The sequence below is a fragment of the Anopheles arabiensis genome, chromosome 2 (genome assembly GCF_016920715.1).
Source record: "Anopheles arabiensis isolate DONGOLA chromosome 2, AaraD3, whole genome shotgun sequence".
In the NCBI taxonomy this organism is placed as follows: domain Eukaryota; kingdom Metazoa; phylum Arthropoda; class Insecta; order Diptera; family Culicidae; genus Anopheles; species Anopheles arabiensis.
In genome coordinates this window covers 59,141,048-59,160,339 of record NC_053517.1, presented here as the reverse complement: position 1 = coordinate 59,160,339, position 19,292 = coordinate 59,141,048, and the positions used below count along the sequence as shown (strand labels likewise).

The window sequence follows — 19,292 nt, the reverse complement described above, 5'->3', positions numbered from 1 at the left end:
TTGAGTACGGAACCGCAGCAAAATAGAAGTGGCATCTTGTTGAATGGTCGGCCCGACCATTAGTGTGTCAAAGACACACCCGTTGAAGATTTACTCGATGCGTCAAACACCACTCGACACTTCGTCGTGGTGCTGTCGGTCTTGAAGACCGGATGATGTGGTAGATAAAACGATTCATCGTTCTTTGAAGAAGCTGCCACCCTGCTCATATGACCTAAGCGAAGGTACTCATCCATGAAGACCACATAGGCACGTTGGGTGTCGGGTTCCCGTTGAAGTCGACGTTCTAGTGCTAAGAACCATCGAAATGCGATAGTCCTTGAATCGCCAAGCTTGCCAATCATCTCTGGCTTGCGTGGAAGCTGAACCATGTACCTGCCGTCCTCTTCTCGTGTGGTGGTTGCCGTGTAATGATCCTCACAGGCTCGTTCCTCGATGCTCCAACTCGGTGTGTTGCTCAGGTCTTCGATGGCGAAGAACTGCTTCATCAGATTGTCCAACTCGTTCGTGTGTGTTGCCACCGCACACTTTACCGGTGACATGGGTTCGGTGATGGTAGCACTGCCACTGACTACCCAACCAAATTCAGTTTCCTGAAGGGTTGGCAAACTGTCACCCAGCGAGAGTCGTCCGGTCCTCAGGATCTCGTAGAAGTGTGTTGCTCCCAAGATGATGTCAATGGTTCCTGGCCGATTGAAGGATGGATCAGTCAAGATGCAGGTTTCCGGTATCTTCCAGTGGCTGACGTCAATCTGTTGAGTTGGTATGTCTGCTGACAGCTGGATGGTGGTTTTGATGGAATGTCGCACATTCGATCTTGTACTGCCACCAATGCCTGATAGTGGAAGATTGATCAGCTTCCGCGGCAATTCCAGGAACTGTGCCATCCTGCCGATGATGAAGTTGGATTGAGCTCCGCTATCCAAGAGAGCACTTGCTGGATGGCTAACTCCGGCTCGATCTGTGATGTTGAGCACTACTGTTGACAATAGCACTGTGGATGGCACTGCTGTCGTCAATGAAGTCATTGATGCCCCGATGAATGTTGGTTGAGCTGCATCGACTGGATGCTGATGAGATGTTGCAGCGGCGTCTGGAGGCTGAAAAGATGGTGCTGCTGGAAGCTGCTCCCCATGAAGTAGATGATGATGACGTTTCTTGCAGATACGGCACGTTCATTTTGATCGGCACTGCGAAACCGGGTGTCCAACGCTGAGACAATTGAAACAGCGTTTCAATGACTGTACTTTGCTCTTCCTCTGCAATACGGACATTGCGATTAAGGTTGGACAGTTCTGAAGAGTATGATGCTGCTGGCACAGAACACATGATGGATTGGCAGTTGTGGTGGAGGTGAAGGCTTTGGTGCTTGTTGATTTCCGTGATTGATTCGTCTCTGGCGTGCAGCTTTCGAGCACCTCACATTGCCGATTGATGAAGTCGAGAGTTTTGAAGAGATCCGGAAACTCTCCATCCAACCAACTCTCCCATGCCTTCCTTGTGTCAGCGTCCATACATGAGCTGAGCAGATGCGTGATGATGAGGTTGCTGGTACTGTCAATAGTCTACTTCATAAACACTAAACCATCCACATGACTCTTGCACGTTTCCGCTAGCTTCCGCAGGTCCTTTGCAGATTCTCGGGGTGCATGCTTCAGCTGAAGCAATCCTGAAATGTGCTTGTCGACAATCAGCCGAGGATTCTCAAAACGCCTCTCCAAGACGTCCCAAGCCGCCTGGAAGTTGTTGCCATTCAGAATGGACGTGTTCAGGATGCCAGCTGCTTTCCCTTGCAGCGCTTTGTTGAGATGGTGAAATTTTACTGCATCCGAGTCATTAGTGCGCTTCATGATGTCTTAGAACATGGAGGGGGGGGGGGCATATTGTTGCATTAGGTTTTGAATCAAACACACTTCAATGGTTTGCTGGCGGGGGGGGGGGTCAGAATCCCTGTACTGGGCCCCTACCCGTCCGGCAAAATGAGTGTATTTTTTGAGTGATTTGAGTGACGCTGTCGAAATACAGTGCCCCTTCGACGAATGAGTTACACCCTCGCGCGAGCCCTCCCCCTCCCCACCCGTAACGCACGGTGCGCTCTGCAGTTCTCAATGTGTTTGTGTTCTTTCGAGCCATGCTACCAACACATGTAAAGATAGTTGTTTCTTTCGTTTTTCTCTTTCTTTCATGCACTTATTCTAAAACTAAACACAAAAACTGTCATTTTTTATTACATTAAACACTTTATTGAAAAATAAAGTACACACTAAAGTACACATTTAGAATCCTTCATACTCACGAATGACGTCATACCGGGTCGAGCCAGGCTGCGGGAAACTTGTCGACAATCTGCGTTGCCTCTGTTCAGCAAATTCTTACCTGTCGATCCACGCACTGCATGTGTGTCTGTGCACACTGTTTATTCACTGCACACTTCGCCAAAACACACCGGCGCACGAGACTTATAACGAAATGCGCATCAACGCACAAACACTGCGCGCGGGAGAACAAAACGCGCACAACCATCTCCGTCAAAGCGTCGCGCTGTACTGGTGGTTTTGTACGCGTAGGAGGGGGGGACATACGGAGCGATGGTTCGATGCTGTAGTGTAAGCGAGACAACACGATGTGACGAGCAGCTCCAAGTTGAGCTCGCTGAAAGAAGACACACACACATTCACAGACGGCTCGTCAAAGCACGGTATTTGTATTGGTGTTAGTGAAGCGCGCGTGTAAAACAGAATGCGAACTCTCATCGCAGCGCGTTTCTCCTTGCTTCCTTAAGCTTCCTCATACCCCTCGGCCTGTATCACTCAAAATTTGGGGTCTCATTGTTTGCGTGGTCGCGCTGTACTGGTGGTGTTGTACGCGTAGGAGGGGGGGACATACGGAGCGATGGTTCGATGCTGTAGTGTAAGCGAGACAACACGATGTGACGAGCAGCTCCAAGTTGAGCTCGCTGAAAGAAGACACACACACACATTCACAGACGGCTCGTCAAAGCACGGTATTTGTATTGGTGTTAGTGAAGCGCGCGTGTAAAACAGAATGCGAACTCTCATCGCAGCGCGTTTCTCCGTGCTTCCTCAAGCTTCCTCATACCCCTCGGCCTGAATCACTCAAAATTTGGGGTCTCATTGTTTGCGTGGTATAGTTTATGAGTCCTTTCATCCATTGGGCCCCTAACTAGCACAGAAGCTCTTGCTGAGACTACTGTACACATTGTTTTATATGCTGGACTTCCTTACACGAGACCCCTACATTGACGGGGCCCCCCGCGGCCGCTCAGTCCGTGCACCGTTAAATCCGCCACTGTCCACAAGAGGTGCACATGAGATAGACATTGGGCAAGTCTAATCTCCACGTGTGCTGACGATGATCGTTGTTATCTTTGTTGCACTTGAAGTGGGACCAACTCGCCCGGTTGTCCGTCGAAGATGGGACCAACCCGCCCGGTTGTCCGTCGAAGATGGGACCAACCCACCCGGTTGTCCACCGAAGCTGCAATCCGTCCGATTGGCGAAGATGGGACCTACCCGCCTGGGTGTCCGTCGAGGATGGGACCAACCCGCCCGGTTGTCAGTCAAAGATGGGAACAACCCGCCCGGTTGTCCGCCGAAGTGGCAACCCTTGTTGCCCAAGATGCAATCCGTCCGATTGCCGAAGATGAGACCAACCCTGGTTGGTTGTCTCCTGGTGATGAACGCACCTGGTTGCGTTATCCGGTTCGAAGGACCAAAATGTAGGTTTCTACGGCCTACTCTGTCTCGTGGACTGTATTAAGAAAGGGGAGCAGTCCTCCCAAGCAAAAGCCTTGACAAAGGCTGGCACCCCAATGCAAACTTCCGCCTATCTAACAACGGATTTTACCACAGGGGTCTTGATGAGAATCAAATTTACCAAAAAGAGCAAAGGTCACAAAAATTTGGAGGTAGAACCAGTTAATTACACTGGAATTCTAACTCGATTTATTGATAATTTCTGGGGTGTTCTTAACAGGAGCCTACGTGCTCCGTTAGCGATACATACACTTTCTTGTTAAATTCTTGTTGCGTTGGCACTATTCCAACTGGATTCTGTTTGAACTGTTTGAATGGGATTTCTGTCTAAAGGGAAAATACATGTAATGCGTGTTGCCTATGCTTGAGCGTTATTACTTCATTGCCTAACTTGCGGGTATGTTCTGCCTATCTTCAAAATCAAAATCCAACAATAGCAATGAAAGGTTTTGGAAAAGGTTTAAAAAACGAGCTCTATCGGGCAATAGTTTTGTCAGGTATGATTCCTACCTTAGACGCTGCAATCAAGGCAATTGTCAATATTTACAATATAAATAAAAATTCCCAAAAAAATGAATTTCGATAACAAACAAAGTAGTCAGGAAACCCGACATAATAGCTCATTCCAACTTCAGGCAAATAATCTGATTAAGTATGAGCATCGATCAAATACCAACAACTGGAGGTCTCAATCTCAGCAAAGCAATAATAACTGGAGACCTCAGGATCCACAAAACAGTAACTGGAGAAAGAAAAATGTAGGAAATGTTCAAAATAGACATCCTAGCGAAGCAACCGGGTACAGTATCCAAAATAGGAAATAAACTAGCACAAATATTTTAGAGCAACGCGATCCGAGAAGAGCAAATTGCTGCGCTCAAGCAAATGATCAGTTCTCAGAAGATATAAAAAACACAGTGGCTCGACTCCCACTAACACAAAACAATAATGATACTAATCAACGGTATAAAAATCACATTTACAATCAAAATGATAAAGAATATATAATCATTGATCAAAAGAACAATCAAGTGCAACTTGAACAAGATTATATAGATTTGAACAGCAGAACTAGCTAACAGGTTGGCTGATAAGTCCCCGGTCTGACACATAGATGGCGCCACTAGTATTAAATGCATATTATTTTTATATAGTACCAACCTTCAAATGATTTGTGTCAAAATTTGACGTCTTTATGTCAATTAGTTTGTGAGACAGAGTGTCTTTTGTCAAGCAACTTTTGTTATTTTGTTGTTCCACCAAGTCAACGCACCGTGCCACAAGTCATTGAGAACGATGGCAAAAATTCATGAATTGGGCTTCGAATTGCTTCCCCACCCACCGTATTCTCCAGATCTGGACCCCAGCGACTTTTTCTTGTTCTCAGACCTCAAAAGGATGCTCGCAGGGAAAAAAATTGGCTGCAATGAAGAGGTGGTCGCCGAAACTGAGGCAAAGGCAAAACCGAAGGAGTACTACCAAAATGGTATCTGATATGTCGCAGGGAATATATCTTGAGAAAAACACATCTGCTTTATTCCTTAGTTCAGAATGGAATCATCTTTATTCACTCAATGTGTACTCTGATCGAGTCTTGCAATGTTACTGCGTTATGCGTGGTACTATGCAACAGTATCAAACAATTGGAAGGTCGTTATAATCGTTGTATCGCTCTTGAAGGGAACTATGTTGAATAATAAAAACGAATTTTGACAAAAAAATGTGTTTTTCTTTGTTAGACCGGGGACTTATCAGCCAACCTGTTATGATACTAAATCTCATGAACCTATGAAAGATCAAACAATTTATGGAATAAAAAGATCAATTAACTACTCAGAAATAATAATTTAAAAAAATAAAGAGTTAACTAATGAAGATCATGAAGAACATATACATAATCAGAATAAAAACGAAAAGTGTAAACAAACGATAATCGTCAATGATGTTAGTAGCATAAGTACGATCGAGAAACCAAAAACAGGTTATAAAACTGCTAGATAGCGGAGACAGAAATAATAAGATGAATTGTAAAGACATTCATGCAACTGAGCTAAATAATGCAAAGAAAAGAAAACGTAGCATGAAATCAAAGAAGATGGAAAATGAAACAAATAATCAATCATATTGCCAGAATATACAAGCTGAGAATAATAATAATGTCACATTTAGTGAACCAAGAAAAACTGTTGCTTACAAAAAGTATCTCAAAGAACTTTTAGTAAATTTGCATGATACTATGCGCGCACAATGCGGAGGGCGCGCACAGTGCGGAGGGCGCGCACAGTGCAGAGTGCGCGCACAGTGCGGAGAGCGCGCACAGTGCGGAATGTGCACCGCACACTGAGATGTGCGTGCGTGTACGCACAGCACACTTAATTGTGCTATTTTACCCAACACTAACTGAAACACTGCATTATTTAAAAAATGCACTTGCAAACACAACACTAACACTGAAAGAGTTTCACATACCCGGAACAAAAATGGTAATTTTCTGCTACATATCTACCGCAATATCAGGCCATTCGTTCCTCTGCCCCTCAAAAGACGAATGATAGAAAAAACTACACAATATATAGCACCCGGAAATAAAAGCAACAACACAAATGATCTCCGAAAGATTCAAAAAACTAAAATCATACGTCACAATCACGTCTGTCAAACGTACGTCTGCATGTCTGTCAAACAGCGAATAATTATCAAAACGATTATATTTATCTATAAAGTACTAAATGGATACTTGCTTCATTATTAAAGATTAAGAGTGGTTAGAGGTTTTGACATCCATAGCCATTTTACAAGAAGTAAAGATCCAAGAATTCATAACTATGAAACATCGGTGGCCAGGGATTCTGTCTTTTTGGAAAAATTGAATCCCTAATTTACAATAATATGCCAAGGTCTATCGTTAGTGCAGAGTCGCTGTTCAAGTTTTGAAAAATGTGTGTGAACAGTATTAAAAGTAGCGTGTAATAATAGAAGTACAAGGTATGTCTGGTTTGCTATAAGGGTAGATATTTTAACTGTCAACTGTTTGGATGATGATGATGTTAAGTTTTGATATATAACTTAATTCTGAAAATACAGGCAGCGGCGCAGAAGAGCTACATGGCAGACTTCGTTTGATTTTGGGTAAAAGCAATCCATCTGGAGTTAGTGGATGACTTATCAACGGCAGCGTTCATGGGAGCATAATATAATTATATAATTACATATATAGAATATATTTGCAATACATACCATTGCGCAATAAAATCCGGATTGATGGCAAATATGGTAGCTGATCGATTGTTTACGTCGGAAACATTGTAGTCTCCTTCCGGCGACACAAAATTATAAGAATCCATAATGAGTGGTGGCTTATACATTTTCCGATGCTTCCATTAATTCAAATGATCTTTCACTTTCATATTTCACGTTCGTATGGAAATGTGAATTCACAACTAGGGGTCATCAACATTAACAGTCAAAATCTCAAGTAATGTAAGTTACGAAGAAAGTAAAAATAGTAATAACTACATAGCATATGAATTTTTGTTATTTGATTTTTTTGTTAAATCATTATTTTTGCATTATTTTATCCCAAACAGATTCACTTTGATGTTCGTCGGTTTTATGCATGAAAGATTTAACTGAAATTAAATATTACAATAAATATATTAGTATAAGCTTTAAACGTTGTGCTATTGTCATATATGTCACAGTATATGTACTAAAGAACGGTAGGTAATAGGCTTATTTGACGATGAAAAGTACTGTCACCTTCGTTTGGTATGTTTTTGTCGTATCACAATTGACAGATAACTACTGGTCTTGGAAACGGAATTTGTCATGCTCATTTCCAATTTGCTCTGGAGAGGATTTTTCTGTCAAAGTCGATAGAAATTTTTAAATTTACTATTGGTGTTTAATAAAAACAACGTGAGAGATATACATTTCATATACAGAGATATACATTGCTTGTGATAAGACTCAAGAAATCAAAAAATGGGTGAAAATGTGGAAACTGACGGAAAAATTATCGCGTCTTATTACAAGTACGGCAGGTTTTTTTATGTCCAAGTCTGAGTTTGACAGAAAAATACCAATCGAGGATGACAGAACTTTCCATTGTCTAATAATCCTGTAATAATGGACACTGGGGGTATCATGGAAACTGCTCTTAAATACATGATAATAGTAATTTTTGAATATTTCAACCACGCAGAATCCACACTGAAAGTATGATATGGTTTGGTCATGGAAACATGGACCCAACTATGTCATGTCATACTGGACATGTAAATTGGTTAATTCAGGAAAAAAATTAATAGTGCTCACTCTAAAGCAGGGGTCTTCAAACTTTTCACTTAGCGGGAAGCATTGCTTCACAAATATCGTTCTTGAGGGTCGTTTTGATGTTACCTTTAGCTAATTTATGCACGATTTAATCTACTTTTAATGTCATCGCGAGCCGCATTAAAGGCTGTCAAGCACGCCGGTCGTAGTTTGGAGACTCCTGTTCTAAAAGATCGAAATGGACTACTACTAAGAATCCGGACACACAATGGCGCCAAAATATAGGCAATTTGTTTTCACTTCAAATAGGTAATGTAGCATGCACAGGCACATGCTATACTGTTTATTATCAGTTCACACACATTTCTCATTACAAATAAGAAACACAAATTGTCAACACAACACAACACACAAAAAGGTCAACTTTCAACCACTTAACACAATCCAAACCACATAAATAACCTTACGCCAGGAATTGTAAGTCAGCAGAAAAACGCTTAGCCAAAAAAACACTTAAACACACAAGCCACAAGCGCTTATCCAAAAAACACTTGAAAAACACACAAGCCACACAACCCCGTAGGTGTGAAAAACATTATTCAGCACAAAGCACTTAAAGTGCGTAAAGTGTAAAATCATAGCGTTGCATAATAATAACCCACAGTTCATAAATAAGGAAATAGGAGACACCGTACCCGCGTGTGTACAAACCGAACCGTTAACCGTAAACGTAGGAAACAAAACACCGCGTAAGCGCCAGAACACAGAACTGACCTTACAGAATAATTGCAACCATATGTTAACCGAAAAACCTAACCCTCAGCATAACTGACATAAAACAGAAAACGAAAGTAAACGCAAAATCCAATTGGAGAGAAATTTACCATATAAATAAAGAAACAAGATGAAATCAGACACAGACAGTTAGAATCACAGTTACGCACAGTACGTGCAGTAGTGAAGTTGTGCTGTTAAGTCTCTTGTCGGTCAAGTCTTGACTTTACAAAAACTAAGTGAAATGTGTAACTAATTCTATTGTGTTTGTCCTCCACCTGAAAAACCTCGAGGACATTCAGTAACGTCCGAAAACTCCACCCCTTGTGTTGGTAATAAAAAATATGCCTAGAGAGTGATGTCTAAGCCATAGCATTGTTGAACTACCCGTCGCGTACGAACCAACGTGTTACAGTAACTTTCCACGGAACGATTGTTTGATGGCGAATATTTCCCCATCCACTGTCAAAAATAGATTCGCCAACAGTTTTACAGGTTTTTAGCAAATTAACACTTGTTTTTACTGTTTATAAATCACTAAGAGCCCTTAAAGCATGCTCAGGGATCCTAAAATTAAGTTTAAATAACAAACTATATATAATTTTCATTGCAGCTGTCAAAAGATTACACAGATTCTCCTACAATCAAAGAGCAGGATATTTTTAACATGGTGTGAAACACAAGGATGCGAGAGCGCGTTTTGGTTTCTACACAGTTTTGATACTAACACAGTTACAAATGTGGAATAATGGTTTACCACTGTTTAGCGTGATGCTACCTGAATTAATATATGAATATAATGTCAAGTGACAGGAGGTAGGGTATAAAGTAAGTTGCTACGTTTAATAAACTCTCTCTCTGCGTTCTGAACGCTACCCCTCAATTGTGCTGCGTTATTTCATTGCGATTCTGCTAACAGGTTATAGGCCCAAGCGAAATGGCATACTCCCAGCGATTTATTGTGCAAAGGTTGACGAACCAAAACTACCAAACATGGAAGTTTAAAATGCAAATGCTCCTCGAACGCGATGAGCTATGGTGCACAATAAGTGAACAAAAACCAGAGCCAGTGACGCCTGCGTGGAGCCTAAAAGATTCGCGTGTTCATGCGACAATCGGTTTGTGTGTTGATGATAACCAAGTGAGTTTAGAGCGAAACGCGGCAACGGCAAAGGATGCGTGGACTGCGTTGAAAGAGTACCACGGGGCGGGGTCGGAGGTGTTCCTGCTAAAGCGGCTTACGCGCCTGGAATTAGCGGAAGGAGGCGACATGGAAAACCACCTACAGACGTTTTCCAATATCGTCCAGCAGATAGCAGATTTGGGAGAGCCAATACCGAAAAAATGGCAGGTAGCCAAGTTATTGTGTTCTTTGCCGGAATCGTACGATCCTTTAACGACGGCATTAGAACAAGTTTCCGCCAATAATCTCACATTAGAGTTGGTGAAGAGCAAATTACTTGCTGAAGGAGAGAAGCGACGTGAACGCGCGTGTAGTGGTTCACAAGAGAACAAATTCTGCTCTATAAATTGGTCAACATGAGGCTTCCATCTTACATTGTCAAAACTGTTCAGAGCTATCTATCGCAAAAGACTTTCCGAGTCACCTTAGGGAAACAAACCTCTGGTATTACCAGCGTCCCAGCTGGAGTCCCCCAAGGGAGCATCTTGGCTCCCATTCTATTCACTATTTATCTTTCGGACCTACCATCTCTCCCACATTTCTGCAATCTATTTCTTTTTGTGGATGACACTGCCATTGCAGTCAAAGGTCGAACCATATTAGAACTCAAAAATAGAGCACAGAAATGTATATATATCATTTTCCAATACGTTTAGGATAGGAAATTAAAGTTTAAAGGTCACACTCCTTAGACCAACAGGTCATATGGTTAAAATAGGTGACACCAGGTGATGTTCAAAATTTAATAACAAAAAACACCATCTTTGGGGCCTTTTCCGTTTGAAACTCGTAGGCTGAAATTTCAGCCTGTCAGCTGTTTGCATTGTATAGCAGTTTTCGAGCAGCTATCTAATTGAGTATAATATACAGGTGGGCTTATCCCAAGGTGTATGAATTTAGAAGACTGATTTTTATCGCTTCTGCTTATGCATACAGATTTTAAGAGTGTTTTGAGTATTCGTCAAGCCTCCAGAAAGCTCGTTGGAGCAAAAGTTTGCACTCGTTCTGTCAAAAAGTGATATTCAAATTTGATTATAAAAAAATGCTATGAGACCACCTGGACTACATACACTTTGATTCCAGATTCGATCACCTGATTTCTTTAATGCACCTTGGGATAAATATAAACAAACCTGTGTTTTCGAGCAGGTACTCGAATCTAATTCTAGCTTTTAGGCTAAAATTTTCTAGACTGAAAATCGCAAGCTAGTTTTTTGTGTGGTTTTGTATGGATTGTTTACATGATTTCAGCCTCCAACTGTCAAACTCCATACAAAAAACTAACTAGAATCGTGAAGGCCCCCTTTGTTAGAACCACTTGTTTTACCACGTTACTTGTGTTTGTGTGTGTGTGTGTGTGTGTGTGTGTGTGTGTGTGTGTGTGTGTGTGTGTGTGTGTATGTGTGTGTGTGTGTGTGTGTGTGTGTGTGTGTGTGTGTGTGTGTGTGTGTGTGTGTGTGTGTGTGTGTGTGTGTGTGTGTGTGTGTTCGAGTGCGCGGGTTTTTGTCTGAAGAAACGTTAGATTGACATGGTTTCATATTGCGTTGAAAGCATTCTGTTTATGTGTGTTATCATGTTAAACAGCGTGTGTTCACACTTTGATAAAAGCTAAAGTTTGCATCGACAGCAGCGCTTGTTCCTCGGACGAGAACGCAGGTGTGCTGTTTCATGAATGTGAATGCGACACCGGTGCGAAATGGAAACGCGCACAATAGCAAGGAACTCGGCATTCCCTCACAGGTGTTTCGCCAGTGCACGCCATTGAAAGGCCTGCGTGCATCTCTGCGTTGAACGTTGTGTGCACATGGGAAACTTTGTGTGTGCATTGAGCAAGCGCGCAGGTGTTCTTTTCAATGAGCGTTTTGTTTCATGAGCGCAGCAGTATTCTGTTCTGGTTTTGAATGGGTAGATGCTCACTCGCTTACTCATTGATAGTTTTTATCAATACGCTTTTTTGCTGCTCGACAACGATGTGATTCATCGCGTATAAAAGCAGAACGCAGGCAGTGCACGGCATCAGTCGTGTCCAAGTTTTTAACCAGTGTGTTCTTTACGGTCTAAGCAAGCAATTTTTATTACAATGGGTCGAAGTAAACATTGTACCGATTATCAGCGCCATATCATTAAGCGAATGGCGGCTGCTGGCATTAAATGCAGAACGATCGAGTTCGTGATGGAACGATCGCGCACTTTTGTGGCGAACGCGCTTCAGACAACCGAAACGCGTAAGTCACCCGGACGTCTTCGGAAGACCACGGCGGAGGGAGACCGTAAGATTGTTAACATATCGAAGAAACATCCGTTTAGCTCGGCACCAGAGATCCGAGGCAGACTGAAATTGGCGGTGACGCCGAGAACAGTTCAGCGAAGATTGGTCAGTGCCGGGCTACTCGCGCGAGTGCCAGTCAAAGTGCCCAATTTAACACCTGCGCATAAAAACGCACGGGTGTTATTTGCAATTGAGCACATGTTCTTCGATGAGGAGGATTGGCGCAGGGTTTTGTGGTCAGACGAGTCGAAATTCAATCGACAGGGTTCGGACGGACGCTGGTTGGTTCGGCGCCCTATTAATTGTGCTCTTGATCCGAAGTACTGCTTCAAAACTTTCAAGCATGGCGGTGGTAGTCTCATGGTGTGGGGACGCTTCTCCTACTATGGGATGGGTCCGTTGGTTCGAATCCACGGTAATTTAAATCGGTTTGGGTATCGAGATATTCTTGATACTCATTTACTATCACACGCTAGAAAAAACCTTCCTCGGTCTTGGATGTTTATGCAAGACAACGATTCTAAGCATACTTCCGGGACTGTCCAAACTTGGCTTGCTGACAACAATGTCAAAACAATGAAGTGGCCTGCCCTTAGCCCGGATCTCAATCCCATTGAGAACCTCTGGGCAATATTCAAGAAGAGGCTGGGTAAAAACATACCGGAAGATCTGGATCACCTCTTCGATCACATGCAAGAGGTGTGGAGCAAAATTCCACCTGAAACGATCCAGAATCTGGTGATGCCGATGCGTCAACGCATGATAAATGTCATCGTGGGCGACGGCAATAAGATCAAGAACTGAGGTTATTGCATTTTTGAATAGGGATCACTGCTCGCGAGGACGGTGGTCCTGCTAATTACAAAAAAAACCTAACCCAAAACACAAAAAAACTACTAACAAATTTATCCGCAACGACATACTTGTGAAACAAACAAACACACCAATACACATTCAAACACACACACACACACACACACACACACACACACACACACACACACACACACACACACACACACACACACACACACACACACACACACACACACACACACACACACACACACACACACACACACACACACATATAAACCACACATAAATCTGTCCCAACGGGTGCATGCTGCGTTGAAAAAACTAGGGTCCTATCATTCTGTCCGATACTGTAGGTATAGGTTAATTAGGTTAGTTTTTTTACTTAAAGTTATCAATCAATCAACCAAATTCATCATCGTATTCTCCAAAATTCAACTGCCTATAGAGCAAATAGAAGACAGCGTTGAAAAACAAAATTATTGTCTTGCGAAAACTGTACTCATTCAAATCTTGAAAAAGAAAAGAAATAAAGAAAACATTTAACAAAAAAAGAGAACAAAGTATTTCGTGTATCGGCGAGCAAATACAAAAGGTCTGAGCAAGAAAGTAATACAAGATTAGTGTGTTACCGTTGTGTTAAGGCTGGCCACATGAAGCGAAATTGTCGTTTGTTGGACCGTGCTCAAGCACAAAGCAAAAGTTAGAGCGGTAATTCGGCGAAAGTCGCTCACAGCGAAGCGGCAGAACCGATCAGAGTGGCCAGAAATACCGATTTATCTGTATTCCTACCGATTTTTGATATGCCTACCGATTCACAGATGAGCCCCCTAAATCTACCGATTTTTCATTTATCCTACCGAAAATCACAGATTTTTTCGTAATACTGACCAAAAAGTCATATTACCATTTCCCAAATCACTTAATGTATTAAACTCTATATGGAAATCACTAGCAACCAGAACCAGAACTTCAACAGAGACAACTAAGGCCCGTGTCTGCACTTCATGAAGTCGAACGCGCTGATAAAATTTTATATGCAATTTGACAGATAATGTAACCCGGCGCTCTAGCAGCAATAGAACACGACATCGAACATGAAAAATGTATAGGACTTCCCAAGCGCCACAGATTAAGCTTAAACGACTGGAAAATTGAATATCCATAGAAAAAAATGAAAGCTCCACAGCTTCATTGGTTTGATCAATAGATGGCGTATTACAACTCATCATTATATTGCTATCCTTTTCTTGCAATGTGTTTCGACAAGTTTCATCTTATCATTACCTATATAGCCACCTCAATTTGGGCCTACCACGCCTCCTCTGTCCTTGTGGACGGCCTAAAAAGACTTTACGGGCTGGGTCGTCCGTTTCCATGCGTATAACATGGCCAGCCCACCGGAGCCTGGCGAGCTTTATACGCTGTACGACAATGAGGAAACAGTACATCTCGTATAGCTCGTCATTATAGCGGCTCCTCCATTGTCCTTCCACACATACGGGGCCAAGTATCCTTCTGAGCATCTTCCTCTCGAACGCGGCTAAGAGAGTTTCAATATCAATATCTGTAAGCAGTTTGGTGAAAAAAGCCATGCATGTGGTGTTTCATGTGAATACATGTGAAATAAAGCTTCGGGACAGAGTGATCGCCGTGGCGGAGAGATGCGGAAATTTGTACAAGCTGAGCAGCGGCGGGATGCTTTGGTGAGTACAACCGCTAGAAAAGAAAATGCTTGTCTACATTTATGGCATAGAAGGCTCGGGCATCGCGACACACAAATAATTCAGCAACTTTTCAATGGGAACTCTAACCTGAAGGAGTGCGGTGTTAAGAGTGTGTGTGTGAATTGCTTGGAAGGAAAAATGGCGCGATCGTCATTTAAGTGGCTAGACAAAAGAAGTGAAAATATTTTAGATATTGTACACACTAACGTGTGTGGTCCCTTTCCGCATACACCGAGTGGTAATCGCTATTTTATCACGTTTATCGATGATTATTCGAGGATGGCGTTTGTGTATATCATGAAAAATAAGTCCGACGCGGAGAGACTTATACGGAATTTTGTAGCCTTTTGCAAAACCCAGTTTGGCATGGTTCCGAAAGCCATACGGTCGGACAATGGAGGAGAGTACACGGGAAAGACGCTACAAAATTTCTACAAAAATGAAGGCAGTGAGCAGTCCTGCAAAATGTCATGAGTATCACGAGATTTTCACCAGCGAAAACAATGAACATATCCGTGGTAGCTTGATGCTCATTGTTGATAGTCAATAAAAGTGCGTCATGATATGCTGAACACGACATGTCAATTCTTGAGTCCAACGCGATACTCTGACTGACAAGCTTAGCTTAATGCCCGCATAAGCATAATCATCAGACGCAAGATGAACATAGTCGTTGTGACGTGTGACCAGATTGGTGACATTTCAGCAACCACCTCTTGGTCGGTCACTTTGACGTGACTTTGTTTGTCTGTGATCAATTTCGAAATGTCACTGGTTCTATCACCAGCACTCGTGATTGAAATGAAATTCATTTCGGTTCACGTACACATGTGCGATGATCAGGGGTAAGACGCACATGGCCGTTGTGACGTCTGATCTGATTGGTGATATTTTGGTAACCAACTCCTGGTCAATCAGTTTGTCGTGATTATTTGGTATCTTATTATCGCGATAGACTTAGAACATACGTGGCGCGGGCGAGTGGTGTTTTATTAACCATGTGCATATGATTAGAAGCAGTAGTCGGTTCTGCTAGCTGGTTAAATGATCCCGCATCCTACAGATATTGCCAGACTCAGTTTGCTGATCCAATCGTTTATGTATGAACTCTCGTAAGCAGTGCACATGCAAGGATGCCGCGAGCGTTGCCTTTCTGTGAAAAATTCACAAACCCGCGACAATCACGGTTGCCTCTGATTTAGTTCTAAAACTGAGAAGGTGTTTTAGAACAAAGAGCTCGCAAAAAAATGTCGCGGAAGATTTTGTAAGTCGTCTAGAAGCAGTGTGACAGAAAGTAGCCCAATTTTGCAAACAGAGCTACTTGCCTCGCGCAATAGTTCTGCTGCACCAAATAGCATCAAATTATCCAGTTTATTTACCAGCCAGATTAATGCCAAACTAAAAGAAAAATAAAATTGAGCACAATTCAACTTTTTTTTATTGTTTTTTAACAAAAAACAAGCAGGTTGACTGGCTAAACTGAGCAACTTTGATCTACTCGGTGTCAAATTTATTAATGCAATTCATCAAAAACGATAGCGAAATTGTCGCAGAAAACGTTGTCGCTCTAAGTCTATTTAAACGGTTACGGGGTTCAACCACCGACAAACCGACGTGACACTGGTGTTACAAAAGTGTCCCACTCGCAGTAACTGTCATTTTCCCATAGGGCGAACACTTCTGTCAAAATGAGCTCTATTCCCCGCGATCTTAGCAACCACTGCTTAGATGTAAACAGCTTTTTAACGTACAAAATGGGAAGGAAGTGTGAAGCAAGTTTTTGTTCGAATAATTATGCAAAAAAAAAGGGTAAATCTTTCTATGCGTTTCCGAACCAAAAGGAAAGATGTGAGAAATGGATAAAATATTGCCAGTCTGAAGAATTGGAGGAGATATATATAAAAGGAGGATATCAAGCATTGCAAAATAAAAGATTATGTTCTGATCATTTCACGTACGATGCGCTGGTAGATGCAAAAAGAACTGATAAAGGGTAAATATAATAAATAACTCTACACGTTAACCAGACTAAAATCAATTTTAATAGGCTCAACATGGTTGCAATCCCATCTGTCGAATTCGTGCTAAGAGATCTCCAGTACAAGGAAATGGAAATATTTGGAGAATGTGAATCGATGCCCTCTGAAAGCATAATCTATAGACCTTCGAGCACAACCGAAATTGTCACTACAATCGATAAGGGAAATGACATGATGATGGCATTTAAAACAGGACATGCTAGAGGAGACCATCTGGTGAGGGCTGAATCTACCGTAGAACGCGTCGTGAGTTCTGATTATGACTGTGCAAGTATCGCAAACGTTGAACAGGAACTTAGTGTAGTCATCGAAACGTACAATAGAAAAGATGAAGAAATAAAACATATGATGGATAATTGCAGTCAAACTGCCGAAAATAGAATTCAACAACTCCTGATCACCATTAAGACACTAAAAAATAAGCTGCGAACCTTAGAAAGAAGCAACAAGAGACGGTTATGTTCTATGGAGAAAAGTAAACGCAAAATTAGAATATTGAACCAAGACCTTAAACGATGCCGAAAACGAATAAGGCTTGATGATTACCTACTACAGCGGCTGAAGCAAAATGTAGTAATGTATGACAGCTTGCAAAACTCAGTTAAAATAAAGAGAGCGCGGCGGTTTAGCAAGCAAATGAAAAGGTTTGCAGTATCGCTGTATTTGAGTGGCCCTCGTACGTATCAAATGGTCCAAAGATCAAAAGTGTTGTGCTTACCAACCAAAAGAACCATCAAACGATGGGCCAGTGAAGTAAGCTTCGAACCTGGTTTAAACACTACAATCCTGAAGGCAATGAAACAGAAGTGTTGCAATTTAAGTGAGATTGAAAAAAAATGTCGTACTTGCTATAGACGGTATGAAAATTAAAGCTGCCTTGAGCTACTGTGCAAAAGCGGACAAATTTAATGGCTTTCCGGCTGATGACTTGAAGAAACGAAACGAGCACAATAGGTCTTCGATATTGGCAACAGAAGCCGTAACCGTCATGGTGCGTGGCATGTTTAAACCGTTTAAGCAGGTATGAGTTTGTTTTTTTAAGAATCCCTCTTAGTTTAAAGAATGATTCTCGGATTTTTGAGAAATCCCAAACTGGTATTGCCATCGGTTACGTCTTTAAAATAATCAAATTTTACCATATTCATATATTATATGCATCAGATTTTAAAATATCCTAAATTGTTTTTTGTTAATAGGGCTTAGGATATTTCATCACCCATAATACGTTAGGAAGCTGCAATCAATTGAAGATAATTAAGAATACCGTTCGTGCAATTAGGGAAGCTGGATTAAATCCTTTGGATTTGACAATGGATCAATATGCCACAAATATCAAAATGGCCAAAGAAGCAGGAGCTACCATTGAGAAGCCTTTTTTCTTAGTTGATGGCATTCCAATATTTATTTGGTGGGATCCTCCCCCATTTAACTAAAAGTACACGAAACATGATTAAAAAACACAATGCAGTGTTCAACAACAATATAGCTAGTTTTTCGGATATTGAGGAACTCTACGAAATTGATTCCTTTTCCAATCCAAGACTCGTACCGAAATTGACCGAAAAACACATAAAAGTTCCTCCATTTTCACCCATGAATGTCTCCCTAGCTACTAGAACACTCAGTCAATCCGTAGCTACAGGAATTCGATATTATGTCCGCACAAGTGAGCTTCCAACCCGAGCTTTGCAAAGTGCCAAGTTTATTGAAATGCATGACAAACTATTTAATGTATTTAATAGTAAAAGCAAGATTTGTTTAGCTAAGGTATAGTAATTATGTAACAGCTACATAATTCAAAAGTTAACTCTTATCAAATATTTCCATAGCCATTGAAAGGAGCTTTGTTAGAAGGCTCTCAACACTGGGCTTTTCTGAACGATGCCAAATCAATATTGAACAAGATGTTTTACACAAAAAAAATCCTGCTTTGATCGTACAAAGGTATTGTACATAAATTTATTCAAAACCATGTTCTAACGCACTAACGCAAGTCTTTTACAGGCAAAAGAAGAATCAAAACATCTAACCGCCGTACAACGAAAGCCAAATTATATTTGAGGATTTTTGAGCGATATAAACTGCCTCAAGCTCCTCTGGGATCATCTACAAGATGTTTTTCATGCAGATTATTTATGTACCAACCCGTTATGTCAAGATTTTTTGGAAAATTTGTTTTCTGATATCCGACGAAAATGCGGAAGCAATGATTCCCCTGACGCACTGCAATTTGGCACCGCTTTCAAATACGCAGCTATTGAAGCTAGCTTTAAATCATGTCACGGCGTAAATTGTGAACCAGACAACACATCTAATTTGGTTACTTACCAGGACTTCAAACAAACAAACGTTTCTGAAAAAAAAATACTCCACATACCTCAAAATAATTCTTCCTCCATTGGATACATCGAAACCACTGGAAATAACGACTAG

At 41.6% G+C, this 19,292-nt stretch overlaps 1 protein-coding gene and 1 pseudogene across 1 annotated transcript in view; one reads left to right on the top strand and one right to left on the bottom strand.

The window, feature by feature from the left end:
- Nucleotides 1-19,292, bottom strand: part of LOC120897635 (dopamine receptor 1-like) — a 196,815-nt gene that overhangs the window by 68,201 nt on the left and 109,322 nt on the right. Inside the window, exon 2 of the mRNA XM_040302646.1 lies at nt 7,014-7,405. Within this exon, the coding sequence (XP_040158580.1) occupies nt 7,014-7,141 (128 nt within the window). The 5' untranslated portion in view covers nt 7,142-7,405. The remainder of the gene's footprint in view (nt 1-7,013; nt 7,406-19,292) is intronic.
- Nucleotides 16,695-17,889, top strand: LOC120897632 (annotated as a pseudogene).